Source organism: Bison bison, unplaced genomic scaffold (assembly GCF_000754665.1).
Source record: "Bison bison bison isolate TAMUID 2011002044 unplaced genomic scaffold, Bison_UMD1.0 scf7180017864461, whole genome shotgun sequence".
Classification (NCBI taxonomy): domain Eukaryota; kingdom Metazoa; phylum Chordata; class Mammalia; order Artiodactyla; family Bovidae; genus Bison; species Bison bison.
Window position 1 is genome coordinate 1,086,882 of NW_011495023.1, and position 17,439 is coordinate 1,104,320.

At 38.7% G+C, this 17,439-nt stretch overlaps 1 protein-coding gene and 1 long non-coding RNA gene across 12 annotated transcripts in view; one reads left to right on the top strand and one right to left on the bottom strand.

The window, feature by feature from the left end:
• The window catches only part of PARD3 (par-3 family cell polarity regulator), a 581,703-nt gene that overhangs the window by 213,769 nt on the left and 350,495 nt on the right, over positions 1–17,439 (top strand). For all 11 annotated transcript variants that reach the window (XM_010859873.1, XM_010859878.1, XM_010859876.1 and 8 more), the window contains exon 3: positions 7,411–7,591. In XM_010859873.1, the coding sequence (XP_010858175.1) occupies positions 7,411–7,591 (181 nt within the window). The remainder of the gene's footprint in view (positions 1–7,410; positions 7,592–17,439) is intronic.
• Positions 14,883–16,951, bottom strand: LOC105002983. Its single transcript, XR_827049.1, has 2 exons — positions 16,906–16,951; positions 14,883–16,875 (listed from the first exon to the last, which is right to left on the bottom strand). It is a non-coding gene; the product is annotated as an uncharacterized LOC105002983 (long non-coding RNA).

A 17,439-nucleotide genomic window follows, 5' to 3' on the forward strand; every position in this document is an offset into this window, starting at 1 on the left:
CATGCATTGGAGAAGGAAATGGCAACCCACTCCAGCGTTCTTGCCTGGAGAATCCCAGGGACGGGGGAGCCTGGTGGGCTGCCGTCTATGGGGTCCCACAGAGTCGGACACAACTGAAGCGACTTAGCAGTAGCAGCAGCAGTAACCAAGAGATGGTACCTTCTTAAGGGATGCTGTTGGCTCTTGTGGGACAGTGACTTCGATCATAGACAGGTGGGAGCTTCTGATTGTGATGGTCTCCTTGGTTGCTCAGGTAGCAAGGGAATATCTTATCCCCCTATGTGGTATATTGTTTGAAATGGCACTGTTAAATATTTTTCTCGTTAGTTTCCCTTTTTGTGAGTAGATAACATAATCTGCTAGTGTGTCTTAGCTTTCATTTTTTTTTTGGCCGTGCTACATGGCTTACAGGTTTTAGTTGTTGGATCAGGGATTGAACCTGGGCCCATGCAGTGAGAGCACTGAGTCCTAACCACTGGATCACCAGGGACTTCCGTAGTTTTTCTTTACTTTTATTTGTGTGCCACAGGTTATCAAGTGTGCTTTATGGGAAACAACTATATGTGGATTTTTTTTTTTAAAAGGAATGGATAAAGCAAAATCCAGGAACCTAAATACTTGATCTATTTTACCTTGTTTTTAAAAGTGCTGCCTTGAGTCAAAAGACAAAAAAAAACAAGTAAAGGTCTTGATGCGTGTGGACCTAGGAGAAGGAAAAGCCGTTTCTGGAATAGTGATAGTTTAGACCAGTGTGTCACAGAACAGCCTCACTTTTGTCGTGAGGTGCACGCATCTCCAACTACTTGGTTTTTATTGTGATTTTTTGGGAATGCTGCACTGTGCTACAGCTCCCACCTTTGTAATGCATTTTCTCTCTGTTGCGTTTTTTCTTTATAGGCACATCTGCCTATGAAACCTCCCTGCCATTGTTCAGAGGTGTTATTTTACATGATGTCATCATTACTTTGGGGTTCAAAAGCATCATCACCATAGTCTCTTGTTAGGAAGAATATTGAAAAATGTGGCAAGCAAAGTTCCCCACCAGAAGCACAGTCACTCTTTTTTGGTGATTGGTGATTTTGTTTTGATACTGTAGACCAAGTGATTCAGTGAAGTCTGGCTTACTCATATTTTTTAGGTGAAGAAAGGGTCTTGAAGGCATCTTCAAGTTCCTTGTCATTTTTAGTATTTTTCCATATGTGTTGGATCTTCTCCAGGGCCAGAAATATGATGCCTTTCTAAAGAGTTATAGGTCTTTATTTCAAAGTCAAACAATTCAATACATTAATGTTGAACATGCTAAAGACATTCATGAGACCCATAATAATTAACTTTTTCTGGATATATGCAGACTGTACATGAAGAAATCAACAGAGACAGTTGGGTTACTTTAAGGCTAGGGCAGTAAAACAGCTTTAGAGGGTGTGTGGAGCCCAGGCCCAGAGTCTTGGTGACTTCACTTGGACAGCTACTTAAGTCCCCTGCCATTTCCTGTATGAAGATAGAATCCACAAGATCTTTTGATTCTTAAAAAAAAAAAAAAAAAATTCTGGGACTTCCCTGGGACTCCAGTGATTAAGACTCTGTGCTTCCAATGCAGGGGGCATGGGTTTGATCCCTGGGTCAGGGAGCTAGGATCCCACATGCCATCCCCAACTCCCAAATAAATAAAAGGCTTTTCTGATTAAAACTGAGTGACAATATCTTTAGCGCAATTACCTCAAGTATGTTCAGAAACTTTTATGTAGTGGTATCAAAATAATGTGAACTTGGTAAGGTGGGGTATTACCTGTGGTTTATCCTGAATGAACAGAATTCAATTCCAAGACTTGCAGGTGCTCATAGCCTGGAGATTCCGCGCAGGCCGTGCTGTTGATTTTTTAGATGCTCCAGGGCAGCGAGGTGGGAAGTTAGATTTGAACTTCCAATTTCAGATTCATTGTATACTTCCAGCTAAACTCTAGTCATATGAATCTTTTTGAGTCTCAGTTTTCTTTTCCCTGAAACAAAATGTAAAAAGCTGCTCCATGTTTCTGTGAGGGGTTGAGGCAGGTTGCAGGGCATCTGCAGAAGAACTTCACTCTGTGGTTATTACGATGCTGAATTTTTCCAACAAGCCTTCTCCTTTCGTTTTCCTGTTGTTTTCCCCTCTTATTACTGGTGTCAAAGAACTTTGCTTCAGCTTCTAGTTACTCTTGGAACTGATCCTCAAAATCCCAGAAGTCTGTGTTCATCAACCACCACGATATCGCTTTAATTTTAGGTAACAGTGAGGGTGCGCTTATGTTCTGGAAGCTGATGTGCCTTCTCTCTTATGTGTCCCAAGTCCAGGAGGAGAGGCCAGGGCTTCGAGTAGTTTCCTGTTGTTGCCACAGCCAATTCCCACAGACCAGTGGTTTGAAACACCACACATTTATTAATATCTGTCATCATTTTTGAATAGTATTTATTGGGCTGCATTGAGTCTTGGTTGTGGCATGTGGAATCTTCACTGTGGCGCTCAGACTCTCTGGTTGTGGCACACAGGCTCTCCAGCTGCATTGCACATTTTTAAACTTATAATTTTGTAGGGTAGGGGTCTGACATAGGTAAAATCCATTCTTTCCTGGAGGCCCGAGGGGACAATTCATCCCCTTGCCTTCCGGAGACCCCCACCTTCCGTAAAGCCAGCAGTGTACCATGTGTCTAACCATTGTCACGTTTCTTCTCTGACCACAGCCGGGAAACAGTCTCCATTTATCCAGACTTGTGTGATTAGATGGGGCCCACTGGACAGTCTCCCTGTTTGAAGGTCCTTAATCTGAATTACATCTTCAAGTCCCTTTCGCTGTGGAAGGGCAGTACCCACAGATTCTGAGGACGTGGGTGGGCAGTCATGAGCATTATTCTGCCAATCTCACCACCATCCTCTTTTGAGATGAGGAGACGTAAGGCTTAGGGATGGCAGAGAGGCCAGTGGATTGGGCCAACACCCATCCACGAAGTAAGGTTAGAGCTGGTTTTGATTGTAGTTCTCTCTGATTGTGGGTTCTATGTCCTTATCCACTTTGCTCCATGAAGTTTTTTATTCATAAAAGAGGCCACCCTCGATCCTCAAGTGGTTTACATATGCATTTGCATGCAATGTTTATGACATGGGTTTTCTGCTGTAAGGTTCTGGTGTCTCAGGCAGCTGAAATGACTTGTTCCAAGGGAGGTGGAAATGTGTGGCCAAGTTTGGAGTTTTATTTATAGGTGGGTCATCTTAGGTGTTTCCAGGGACAGAGAAGCCCGTTGGGCTACAGTCCACAGGGTCGCAGAGTTGGACATGACTGAGCATCCGTCACTTTCACTTTCGTCATGGCTGTTATCCTAAATTCTCTCTTTTCTTGTGGATACTTTTTGGGTGAATGGATCACAAGAGTGATGAAATAATAACTGTCGAAATTAAAAATGAACTTTCAAAAACAGTCTACTTCATGGGCAGCAGTGAAGGTTCCATCTGTTAAAATATGGGTTTGAGTCATGTTTCACAAATTGAAGAGCAAGACGTTTCCTTTATTTTTTGAAGGGCACGATAGAGTTTTTTAATATGTGATGTTTCTGTGAAGGTCTTGTTTTCTTTTGCTGTGCTACTGTGTATTCTTGTAGAGTAGATTTTCTAAAATTACATATCCTTCCCAATTTAACACAAAATTACTTTATATCTGCACCTGGCATTTAAATTTCGGTTTAAAAGAGAGCTGTAGAATTGTATGTTTTTGGCATATTGCAAATCACCAACTGTGATTCTGCCACTGAAATTCAAACAGCATTTGTTCATGACACAGTCCAGATTTTATAATACTTGTGTTTTCTAAAAATGCTGGAGATAATTATTGAAACTAATATATGTGTGTAAGTTCTTCCATCATGTGTGGCATTTAAGGACTTGTTCTCTGTAATTTTCAATCTCCATTTTCCGTTTGCAGAAAGGACTTTATTCTTAGGAGAACACATCATTGTGAAAAGTTAATAACAAAACTTGAATTTCATTTGCTTCCAATTAAGCGCCAAAATGTCAAAACTTAATATCTTCAAAATGCATATGAAGCCACACACCTTGTAAGAAGTCTGATGAAATTAAAATCAAGTACAGAAATTCAAAATCCCGATGAAGAGCTTGAAATGAATATTCTTAGCTTAGCAGGGTTACCAAGGAACCTTGACTTTTAGTTTTATTTCCCACACGGAAATTTTTAAATTGGATGTTATGAGAGGGATGAGCAATCTAGTGCAGAATCATCAAACTATGGCCCATGGGTTAAGTTTGGTTCATTATCTGCTTTGTATATAAAATTTTATTTAAACACAATCACTGTCATTTATTTATGTTTTGTGAATGGCTATTTTCATGATAGAATGCAAAGTAGAATGTTGTGACAGAGACTATATGACTTGCACAGCTCCAAAAATATTTAGTCTCTGTACATTTTTAGAAAAATGTTTGCTGACCCTGATCTGTAGAATGTCTATTTTTAATCAGAGGAGATGCTTGTGAGATAAACAGGTTGATAATGTATACATATATATACCGTTTGTGAAAACTAGTGTATACATACAAATACTTTTCCATTTTTTACAATTGCTAAGGATTTCTTTTCCCACTGATGTTGCTTATTATAAGGTTGAGTGGCCCAACTCCTCATCCGACTTTAATTTCTTCTTACACTTAGCCTTCCTTCAGATTGTTTAATCAGCTAATTATATAAGATGCCACAGCAGGATTCTGAGCTTCCTGTTTGTCTACATATCTCTATGACCTTATGGTGGTTTTCTTTTTTGTCTTATCAATTGATGGATGTAAATAGAATTAATTAAAACTGTAATTATAAATACTTTTCATCATCTGTGAATTCTTTCAGTCTGTTAGCTAAAAGGAGTTGAAAAGACTTGGGTTGGAAGCTGAAGGCTTGGTTCTTTTGGGGTGTGGTCCTGTCTCTTCTTTCCTTGGAACGCTAAGCTGAGTTTTCTAGGCATGAGGTTGGAGGGTGAACGGCCAAGGTGTTCTGTGCCATGGAACGTTTGTCTTCTTTGAGATTTTGAAGAAGCGCTGCCACTCTTTAGTTGTAAGAAGAAATAGAGCGAGTTGAATAGAATTTATACAGTACTTGGTAATACTGTATTATGAAATTTTTCAATTTTCAGAAAAGTTACAAAAATAGTACAGAGTGTTTTCATGTACTCTTCACCTATCCCTAACGTTAACATCTGACATAACCATAGTATCATTATCAAAGTAAGGAAACAAACAGTACTGTACATACCACTGTTAGCTAGTACATACCACTAATCTATAGCTCTCATCTGATTGCCTCTTTTCCACTAATGCCCATTTTCTAGTCCAGGATCCAGGCAAAGACCTCATACTGCATGCAGTTTGTATTTCTCCCCGGTCTCCTCCAAGGTGCATGATTTGGTCAGCCCTTTACTTTCCTAGTCTTGATATTTTTAAAGAACAGGAGTTATTTTATGGAATGTTCCTTAGTTTGGATTTGTCTGTTGTTTCCTCTTGATTAGAACAAAGTTATGTGTTTTGGGCAGGAGTACCATGGAAGTAACGTCATATACTTCTTGGTGTATTTTTCACAGAGTACATGCTGTCAATATGTCTTATTACTTAGCTAAATGCTGTCTGCCAAGTTTCTGTCCTGCAAGATACTATTTTCTCTTTTTAATTAAAAAGCATCTTATGGGGAGATACTCTGAGATATGCCCACCTCTGATCATATTCTTACAATTAATGTTAGCATCCACTGGTACATCTTGCCTGCAACAGTTCTGACTGTGGAGATTGCCTAGTGATGAGTTCTCTCTATTTTTTCCATGTTTACTAATTTGGATGCTCCAGTAAGGAAGAGCTGTCCATTCTCCATCATTTATTTCTTTGATTATTTGATTATGTCATTATGGACTCAAGGAGGTTTAGTTTTCTCTTGAGTTATAATCTAATGCTATCATTATCTGTTTACAAGTGTCCCAGATGGCTTTGGTGATTCAGAGCTCCTTCAGGTTGGCCCCTGATTCCCTTAGATGTTCTCACTAGCATCATAAGGTGTTTCAGGCTCATCATGTATTTTTCTTACCCTGCCCCTGGAGTTAACTGTTTTTCTTCGGACTTCTAGTTCATTTACTGGAAAATGGTATTAGAAACCAAGATTTGGTCATTTGTATCCATTGGTTCTTGAGTCAGTAACTTGACATTGAAGCAATGTCATTGCTTTAAGGATCTCTCAGTGGACAGAACTAGGACATACATGTGTGGTCTGCACACCACACATGGATTCACATCCATCTTGCCTGCCTCCCTACCTACTTATGAAAACCTTGAGTTCATTTCGATGCCTCCAATTCAAATCGAATACTACAGTTAATTTCCTTTTTTTGTCACTTCTGTTTCTGAACTTTGTAAGAACTTTGGCTCTCATTATCCAAAATATTTTTCTTTTTCATTCATTCTTGAGATGTGTGTGTAGTAGGGGGAGGAGGAGAAGGAATAGTAATAGTAGTAGTAATGGTAGGAGTAACATGAATTTCTAAACCATATGCTTGTGGGAAACAAGCTTACTAATTGAATACAATGTTTCTGTTCCTGTCCTTTTTCCTTTAGATGTACTTTAAACAGTGAAAATAATTTTCCAGAGTTACTTAGTTCTTTTCTTCCCCACCCTTTTCTGTGTGGTTGTATTTTTCATTTGTTTCAGGTTTATTTGATTGTGTTCCATTTTAGATTATCCGGCCTCCAGACCCCCACCTTGCCTCTTGGTTGATTTCAACTATTTATTTAAATATTTTAATTACTATGATGGCTCTAAGAGTCAGAGTTACAGAAAAATATGTTCAGGAAAGTGTCACCACCCCATTTTCTTCATTACCTGCTCCCATTCTCTTTCTTTCAGCCCTGTTCCCTCATTAGGCTACCAGCCTCATTAGTTTCTTTTATCCTTCCCGTGTTTCTTATGCACCATGAGCAGACGCTTTATGACAGTTCATATCCCCTTTTCCCACATGAAGGGCCCCTTATTGCCCTATGCTGTGTGTACTACATGTCGTGTATATGTATGTGTATTTATATATAGGTATTTGCACTTTCTTTTCCGCTTGATATACTATCTACGAAAAGATTTAAATCCACTCTATCCCCTTTAGCATTCTGTGACACAAAACCATTGTATTATTTTCCACCTGTAGAATTTTGGATATGAAATGTACAACTTAGAAACGTAAAAGTATCAAAACCCAGGGCAAGCCTATTTCTCTGAAGTTCCTCTTCCTAAAATGTAACATTCCTGGGTGTGTAAATCTCACTATTTACACCAAAGATGGTGTAAGTTTGGGGTTGTCCTTTTAAATGCCTTTGTATGTAACTGCAGATTCACCTGTCATTTCTAGCTGGTAGCTGTGTTTGATGAGCAAGACCCACATCATGGAGGTGATGGCACCAGTGCCAGCTCCACAGGCACCCAGAGCCCAGAGATATTCGGCAGTGAGCTTGGCACCAGCAATGTCTCAGCCTTCCAGCCTTACCAAGCAACAAGTGAGATCGAGGTCACCCCTTCAGTCCTCCGTGCGAGTAAGTGCATATTTCATCTTCATTTACAGGGATGCCAACTTTTGTTATTCAGGCATGCTCCTGTGAATGGAATTCATTATCTGTTTAAAATTGATTAAGTTTAGAATCTGGGCAAATGTCTTTTGCAAGAGAGATAAGTTAGATTCTTTACATTTTTGGATTGAGCTTAGATTACTTTGGACTGGTAAACTTTTAATAGCTCACTAAAGATCAATAAGGATAATATAAAGTTATATTACTTGAATTTTTCTTCCTATGTATTTTGTCTGAATGCTAGAACAAATGGAAGTAATCAAAAGCCTTCCATTGAAACAAAGCAGAGCATGTTTGATTGACAGTCAACTTGGTTATAATCGTTTCTTGATCTTTATCTGGAGCGGGTCTGCGTTATCTTCAGGGATCTGGAAGAGCTGCTATGAGATACCATCTCAAAGAAAGAAAATATCGGACTTAGTGAGTTTAGAGTAGAAATCCTAGGATGCAGAGTGCCCAGGTTCCAGGACACTAGCTTGAAGAATTCTGTAGCCACTCCTGCCATTCCTTCACTTCTTTTACTCACAAATGTGAAGAATGTCTGCTGAATATACTATTTAGTGTTTGTAATTGTATAATCTTATCATTGAGCAGTTGGTAAGAGAAAGAAGGCCTATTTCAAGAAATTTATGTTAGAAATCACTTATCTTTTAGGCACATCTAATTTAGAAACATTTAAGTTTTCAAGTAGAAAATTTAATCTTGTGTGATATTATTGGTAGTCTTCAGTGGATCTTCACATAGAGATTTGGAATGATATATAAAAGTAATATATAGAATATAGTTAGATAATTTTGAAAATATGCAGTTTTTTCTTGCAAAATGTATCTTTGTCCCCACTTTCTGTATTGGTAGCAGTCCACAGCGTCCTGGTAATTTGCTTCTAGATATTTATAAACTATTTCTGCTCCCACTGTCCCTTGAAGATATATACATACACACACACATATATTAATATGTATACATATGTATTATTATATTACTATATAATATCTCCATATTTCTGTCTATCTATGGAGAATAAGGAAAGAACATCAATTTAATAGTTAACACATCTGATGATCCAAAATGTGACATGATGTGTACCATGTGTACACATGTGAAGTAATACGTAGGGTGTGCACAGGTCATTTTCTTTTATTATATACTGACTCATAAGTCCATGCTTCAATGATTTTCTGCTTGGAGCAAACGTGTTTAAAAAATGGATTGCCTAGTTTCAATTTAAAGAAAATTTTAATTCAATAATAGTGAAAATATTCATAGGTGCCTGATGTTTGGAAAGCAGTGTCTTTATGTGAGTAATTACACCAATATATATAATGAAGTACAGAGTTTTTTGTTGTGTTATTGTAGTTTTTTTATTCATGTGTTTTATATAGTAGGATACACCTTAAACTTAGATATGTGCTGGAAGAAAGGCCAGTCCTATCTTTAAGTTAGGAAGAATTTGAATGGCTTGCTGCCCATCCGTTTGTATCTTTTGACTTTACTGATTCAACAAAATTTCTATACCACCACCACCCACATTTGGCTGGCTCTGTGTGTTAAAATTTTAATGCTGTTTTCAACCCCAAACATCTCTTTTACCTTGTTTTTATTGAGAAAAGGAAGCTATATTTGAAGCATATATGTTGTCTTGTAGCCACCAGTGGGAAAATACACAAATTTTAAGAACAAAAAGCCCTGACTTTTATTTGCTAAGGTTATTTAGATTTTATGTCCTTGGCAGGCATTGGGTAAATGCATGTTAAACATATACTAAATACAAGGTTTGGTGACTATGTACAAGTTACTCAATACATATGAGTCATTTTCTATAGTATTAATACTATTCATTCAGAAATAAAACAAGGGTCAGTCAGTGCTGGCCAGGCTTTGTGTTAGTAAGTCTTTGCTATCAAGGAGTTTATGTTCAGTGATCTTCCTCATTTTCAGGTATGAAAGGAAAGAAACTAACAATATGTAGAGATCTGTTCAGTCATGCAATAATCAACTGGACTTAGAGGCATAGTTAATACAGGATTTCAGATAAATAAGCCTCAATACTTATCTTGAAGAAATAAAGTGATGGTTTTTCTACGAATTAATTCACTCATCTCTTTTTTTCTATAAAGAACTGATGGAAGCTAAGAAAACTCTACAAGTATCATTGTCTTGTGATGTGAGGAAAAAAATGAAAATGTTTTATTTTTCTCCCAAAGTTTACTTTTCCTCTTCTGATTAAAAAATATCAAGACATTTGGGCCTCCAGAAGTGCTGTGAGCCCTGGGCAGTGGATCTCCTCTGCCACAGTGAAGAAATCCAGAGGTTTTCAGGCCAATAGAGCCATTTTAAGGAGTGGTAAATGAGGAAGGTAATGATTTGACAGCAGACACTTCAAATTGTTGTTCTGGCATCTCTTGGCAGGTTTCTGCATCCTTCAGTCATAGATAGGTATACTTTGATTTAATGATAACCAGATGCTGGTAACCTGTTCTTTTTTTAAAAAAAAAACAAAACAGACTTTTGATAAGTTTGAGAGTCTACTGTACTTTACACTTTTGACATGAGCTTACTCTGCAGACACTCCTTTCTAGAACAGGGTTTAGAGTATTCATGGTTCAGAAAAAGTAAGGCAAAACTACATCAAGCGAGTGGCCTCGCTCGGCTTCAGTTCCTTCATCTCGGGATAACTGGCCTGGGACTGTGAAGAGTAAATGAGATGCTTGAACTCTTGATAGTGTCTGACACATGATGAACACTAGAGTAATGGGAAATTGTAGAAAGGGGATGGTGATAATGACATGTCTTGAGTGCAGACCCAGTTCTGGATGTTTTAAAGGTTTGAGGAGTTACAGAGCCCAAGTATAGAGCATGTGTCTTCCTGGATAGAACATATTGCCTTTCTTGGGTGGGGTAGGGTGGAGTACTCTCATATAGAGTGAAATTGGAACTGTGTTCTCCTAGCCTCACAGTTCTGTGATAGATACTTAGCTTCTTCTGTTTTTAATGTTCACAAATCCAGATTTAGAGAGACTTACTGTGCTCAGGGGCACAATTTCTGGAGCAGATCATTGAGACCAATTCTTATTGTTCTCACTCTATGATGTTTTTTTCCTTAAAAAAAAAAAAAAAAATTTTTTTTTTTTTTCTAAAGGCTGTTTATAGGGCCAGGCATTCTGAGGGTAGTCTAGCTTTAGAATGCTGGCATGATTCCTTTTCACCCCAGAATGCTGATTTAGTATTTCCTTTGGAAGAGCCAGACTAAAGATTCAAGATACCTTGGCAGTGGCATTTGCCCTAGTGATGGAAAAAGTCCTAGAAATAAAATTGCTGTAGAAGTTCTGAGAAAGAAAGTATGTGATTAGATTGTCTTTTAACATTTTAACTTTTCTGAGCTATTTTAATTTTATAGTGAATTTTTACCATTTCTGGCAAAATGTTGCTGACATGGTGCTCTGTAACTAGTTGGTAAGATTTTACTAGCTCCCTGGCTTTTAGAACTTACAGAGACATCAACAATTGCTATACAAGCTCGTGTTATGAAGTTAGCCCCCCTGCGTCTTTCTTGAGCTCTAAATTTTTTTCTTACTCAAGAATATACAGATTGGTTTTCTCTTGCTAGGAGATCTAAGATCTTTGGTTTAGAGATCTATCCTCTTAACTGGTATTAGAATACTGTTTTCCAGATTTAATTTAAATATATATTGAAAATAGAAATAATATTCCTATTGTATTTCCTTTTAACTTGTGAAGTGGAGCATGGCATACAAACGGCATTCTCAGTATTTCAAATAATTACCTTCTTACTGTGCAAGTTCTGTTCAGCCTACAAAACTCATCCAGTTTTGTTGTAGATGCAATCTGATTATTACATGTTGACAAGGTCATATATCTATTAATTGGATTGGAGATGGGATACAAAATTGCTGTAATTATTGTAATTTTCTAGCTAATTGCAGGGTTGGTGGTGAATATTTTACTTCTGCAAAATGGAAAACAGTATTCCATCAGAAGTTGTTCTATGGGGTTTCAGACATTTTGTTTCATATCTTTGGTGCTTTTTGCCCACAAAGTACCTCTTTTGTATCTATTTTTTGTGTATCAGTCCGCCTTTGGATGTCAGAGTGCTCATTGGCAGGCATCAGTGGAAGCAGCAAAGGCGGAGAGCCTGGAGTACGCTCACTGCCTCTTTGTTCTGGTTGCCACGGTACCTCTATTGTTTATTTGTAAATTCGAGCACTCTCCTTTCAGACTTAAAACCAAGGTGAATGGGTCATGTCCAATTGGGAGAGGGCTTCTCCGCCTGCTCTGCTGTCACCTGTGCACTCAGAAATACTCCCCAAAACGAACGTTCTTCACTCCATTCACATTGTTTATGTTCTTTTTTGGCATGAATAATTAAATAAATTATTGGTCAGCCCATTTCGCATTGTAATATATGGCTTATTTTGCATATCATCTCTTTTTTGTGTGTTTTTTGCTTCATTTAAACTAAGCCAGCTTCTAAGAGCTGGAAGCCGAATTGACATTTTAAAAATAATGGTGTGTACCTAAGGTGAGTATGTTTGGAGAGTTCCTGGTGGGTGGGGGCCGCGTTACTGAGGGGGTGTTGGAAGCTCACTACCTAGGATGGTGCAGGCAGACTGATGTTTATTCCCTGCTGGAGTATAAACTGGAGGCGCAGGTGAAAATTGCCAGGCCTAATGAGCAATTTGGCAGATAAGACGGGCTGTCAGGCGACAGCAGTTCAGCAGCAGGCGTACTGTCTGCAGACCAAGATGCTTGTTCCAGAGACAGCATTTCAATACCATAAAGAAAGCTTTTTCGGTTGGTATCTGGTGTGGCAAATATGTTTATTTCATCCGTCGATTTTCCAGTGAAGTAACCAGACATCAACATATGGTGATTTTGGTTGCAAAATTATTTTTAAACTTGCCTTTTCATACGGTTCATCCATTTAAAAAAGAAAAAAAGGCCAATATATGTTTCCCCCACACCAGAACACAAGAAATGTTAAGTTTTAAAATGCTGATAAAATGTAAGCCATCCTTGCCTCCTTGGGCTGAAGCATTTTGTCTGTGGTCTTTAAGTTGGACCTTAACACTTGACAAAGAAACAATGTAGTCTTTTCAGCAAACTGTGTCATTTATATCTGCTTCTTTAACCCAAGAATCCTTTCCTTCCATGCAGCACATGACAGTCTAGGCATATGGATGGCTTCTCCCCACAGAGGCTGTCAGTGTACTGTAAAAAGGATGCTGGGACAGGTTTCCATATCCTTGTAGTGGGGGGCAGTCCCTTGGGAAACCACCAGGTCCTCTCCCCTACTTTACCATCAGGCATCTGAGGCTCAGCGGAGTGAACTAACACAGGCTGTGCTGACAGGGCAACCATAGTGCACGTCTTCACGTTCAACACAAGTGGAGTTATTGCTGAAAATGCATGGATACTTACTGTACACCAAGGTCCCTGTGTGACATTTCGAGATACTAGACTTGCAGTCAGAGCACTGTTGCACTTCCTGACTCCAGTATTTCCCAATTATCTTTCAGCAGAATAACCACTTGTTTACTACATTGCTTAACTGCATTTCTGTGAAGTACTTAATTAAAAAAAAACCCTCCACACATCACATGTGTACAGTATTTTACTCTTAATAATGATGACTGTGGACCATGTGGAGGAGGAGTATGTTTTAGAAACTCTCTGCCTCGGTGGTCAGATGGACTTTGGACTGTAGTTAGCAGGCGATCCTTGGTCAGAGAAAAGGTTTCCTGCAGGGTTCACAGCACCACCTGTGTGTGGTCTCCAAACCCTAAACCTTAGAGAACTGGACACCTGTGCATGGAGTCTCTGTGTCTGTCACACCAGCTGAAATCTAGGGAAGAACAGTTTTACAGATTTCCCATGTCCCCCTAACCCCAAGCCCAAGATTTCCCCGTGGTCCAGTCACCTCTGTATTCTTCACTTCTTTTCGTCCTTGGCTAGTATATTTTATTTGACCCTAAAGTCTTGCCTTGTACTCTTGTCTTTGTATGGGAATATACCTTATGTGCCCAGTGTTTATCAGGTACAGAAACAGTTACTGACACTTGAAAATTGGTAAAAGTGATATAGCTATGAATACGTTAAGAAAGTACAATTTAAATCGAAGCAAGAAAGCCCATTTTCACATCGCAGTAAGAAGTGCATTACAGAGAGAAAATAATTGTATGAAAATGTTTGAGCAGACACAATTGGATTGTAAACAAGCTTTCTTTTTCATTTTCATCCTCCATTCTAACCAGGTATCTAGATTCTTTTTTCTATTAGCGGATGTCACAGAGAGACCCATATGTGGATTATTTTGTCAGCATGAAAGCCTGGCAGATAACATCTTTTCTTCTCTTCTTGTTGCACTTGATATAGATCTCTTGTATAGCTCTTCTTGAAACTGTGTTTGCTTATTTATCCTTTCATTGCTTTTAATGTCAGAAACGGCCTTGTGTTCCTCATCCTGTTTGCTCTTGTCTGCAGCTAGAGACCGACTTCATCTCTCAGAATCCTTGTGTGAGTTCCAAATGGGGAGGGACCCAGAGGCAGGGTGATTTTTAAAGGCACCCCTGAGGTTGTCACCCCTTCTGTCTTTTCCCTGGAATGGAAAGCTAGTGATCTCTGTGGTGGCCGTGTTTTGAAGAAAAACTAACATGTCTAAATCACTGTTTGAATTAATTAAATTATTTTGCATTTACAAATTTATTTATATTGACATTTAAGTTAATTTAATTATTATTTACTGCTTCATTGCCTACATTTCAGCAAATGATCCTTCTCCTTAACAAAGAGCCTGGGCTGTATTGTGTGGGCATAGTGGCGTGAGTGCTTGTGGTCCCAGACACACATAGAGAGGACAGCCCCTTCTCACAACGAGATCATATCTATCCAGCACTCTCTGTGGCTTAAAGTTGATACTTCTGTTACGTAGTTCCCTCATGTTGGCATTTGACAGGACTTAAATGAATCCAGAATTTTCATAACAGCAAAAGGGGGACTGTGCATCCATTTACCAAACCCTCCTGTTTCCCTCTCTTCCTCTCAAAAATGATCCAGACCATGGACCTGGCTTATTCTCAGATACTGTCACCCTGCTTGTTCCTCTGTGGAATGCCTTTCCATTTGTGTTCTCTCTAAAATTTGTAGAAAGCTTTCTATCTCTACATTTTTCTACATCACCTATGTTTTCTACCTGTTCTGAAGATTAAGCAATCTCGGTATTTTCTTTTTCAGCTCTTTCTTTTTTTTTTTTTTTTGCTTTGTCTATTTATTTTTGGTGGGGGAGGGAAAAGAAGAGGAGGTTAAAAAAATGCTTGGTGTCTGCTTCAAAGCACTTTCCCGAAGAATGGTGATTCATTCACTATACATCATTATGGGTGCACAGTGTTCTTCTGGCTTTCATGATGGCCTGAATTCAAGGTGATATGTGTTTTTCTGAAATCCAGTGTATTTTTTTGGACATACGTGGGTTGTCCCCTGAGTTCCTGTTCTCATATGAAAGGTATTGGCACTTTGGCTTCACAAATGAATAAAAAATAACATAAAAACAACTTTTGTTTAATTTGGGTCTGGGCTAATTTATTTAAGGAACTATTTAACAATAATGGGCTCAGATATTTAAATGCCCTATGATGCTGCCATTAATTAAGGAACTGCTGATCCTAAAACTATACAACCAACAGGGAATGAGAGAAGGATTACAAGTCTGAATGCCAAATTCAAAGCCATATATCAATAACTTCCTTCTTACTTTTGCGCTATCTATAATGTAGAGGGAAAAAGAATAAAAATTATATGAGTAATGATAAATTAAAAAGTGCATACAGAACCAGGAAAATATTTTTGTTAGATTTGTTACTTACTCCAGTTAAATAAGATGTTTGTAAAGAAAAGCTTGAGGCAGAAAACTAGTTACATTGCTGCTGAACTTCTTGACAGCAAAAGAAAGAATACCAGTCTGCTTCCCTGGTTTACTTAAGACATGTTATCTTGTAACTTGAACATCTAAGTTATGCCTTGAAAATTCAAAGCAAAAAGTAAAGTCATACAGAAAACCAGAAATTTCAATACATCTAAACAGGCGTTTGCTTGTAGTTTTTGGTATCCAAAACCTTTTTCCCACACATAGTGCAGATGCCCTTTTTGTAGGCACAGCCCTGGCAATAATGAGAACCCGGCTGGTGTACAGAACTTTTACAAATTCTGCAAGTGGAGAACTTACTCTTTCCATACGGATCAAACCTTGCTTTTTTTGAGGTCAAAGCCTTATTTTCGTTCAACTTTCTTCCACCACTTTCTGTGGTATTCCTTGCACTTCAGCTCTTTCTTACAGAGTCAAGGGTAAATACAGCAATGACAGCTTGTTGCCTGGGCTGCAGTTCTGTTTTGACAGTGTTATATAAGCGTTGTTTTCTTGTCTTTATAGTGGTACCTTAGTAATAGGTGTTTGTATGGTTAAGGTTGGCCAAAATGTTCGTTGGGTTTTTCCATACAATCTTTGGAAAAACTCTAATGAACTTTTTGGGCCCATCCAATACACACACACATATATAGCTGATACTTTGTGAGGTTATATGAGGAAGGAGTATAGGAGTAGCATGTACCTTCAGGAAAATAATCATTTATAGAGATAATTCATGTGTTCAAAGATGGAAGATTGCAGCTGGATCCATCTAGGGCTAATCGTAATATGGAAAGAGCAGGAGCCAAAGGGCATTTCAGACTACTGCTAGATTAGTCAACCCATCATCACATTTGACTAAAATGTCAATTTGTGCCATAGCTGATCTACTGGTTAATTTGTTATTTAGATCAGCTTGAGAAGTATTTATTTCAAATACAGAGTTTGTGTTAATGCATTGGAAAAGAATATTCTCTTGCTTGGCAGAGATGTTACAGCCTAAAGATTTATGATTTAGAACAACAAAAACCATCTGATAATCAGTTTGCATAAGTAGTGTAGGGTTATCTACTAATGCTGGATAATAACTGTTCTTTTTGTAACCAGAGTCAGGAAGTCGGGAATGGGAGGCAGAAGCAAGGTCAGTGATGAGTCACTGGGACGTCCCTGGTGGTCCAGTGGTTAGGAGTCCATGCTTACACTGCTGAAGGCACAGGTTCAATCCCTGGTTAAGGAACTAAGATCTGCATGGCTGTTAGGATGATTACATAAATTGATGGAACTTGTGAGTATTAGATGTAATTTTCATTCTTGAACCTCCATATCACCTCACCTCCATTCTTGAACCTCCATATCACCTCACCTCCTGAACCTCCAGTTCACATTCTTGAGCTCTCCTGCTACTGCTAAGTCACTTCAGTCGTGTCCAACTCTGTGCGACCCCATAGACAGCAGTCCACCAGGCTCCCCCGTCCCTGGGACTCTCCAGGCAAGAACACTGGAGTGGGTTGCCATTTCCTTCTCCAATGCATGAAAGTGAAAAGTGAAAGGGAAGTCGCTCAGTCATGTCCGACCCTCAGCGACCCCAGGGACTGCAGCCTTCCAGGCTCCTCCATCCATGGGATTTTCCAGGCAAGAGTACTGGAGTGGGGTGCCATTGCCTTCTCCGTGGGCTCTCCTAGGAGTTTCTAATAATTCTGCTTTGAACAGAGGTGTTGAAGTGACTGAAGACCACTTCTAATAAGCCTTCATGGGCTCATTCATCTAAAGACCTTTTATTTTGTGTTACCGCATCTTCATTTGTTTGCTTGTAAAGAAGCCGATTGTTAGGCATTTACTAAATTTTTTTAAAAGAAAGAAATGTTTTCTAAAACACAGTGCTCTTTCCTGTTTCTGG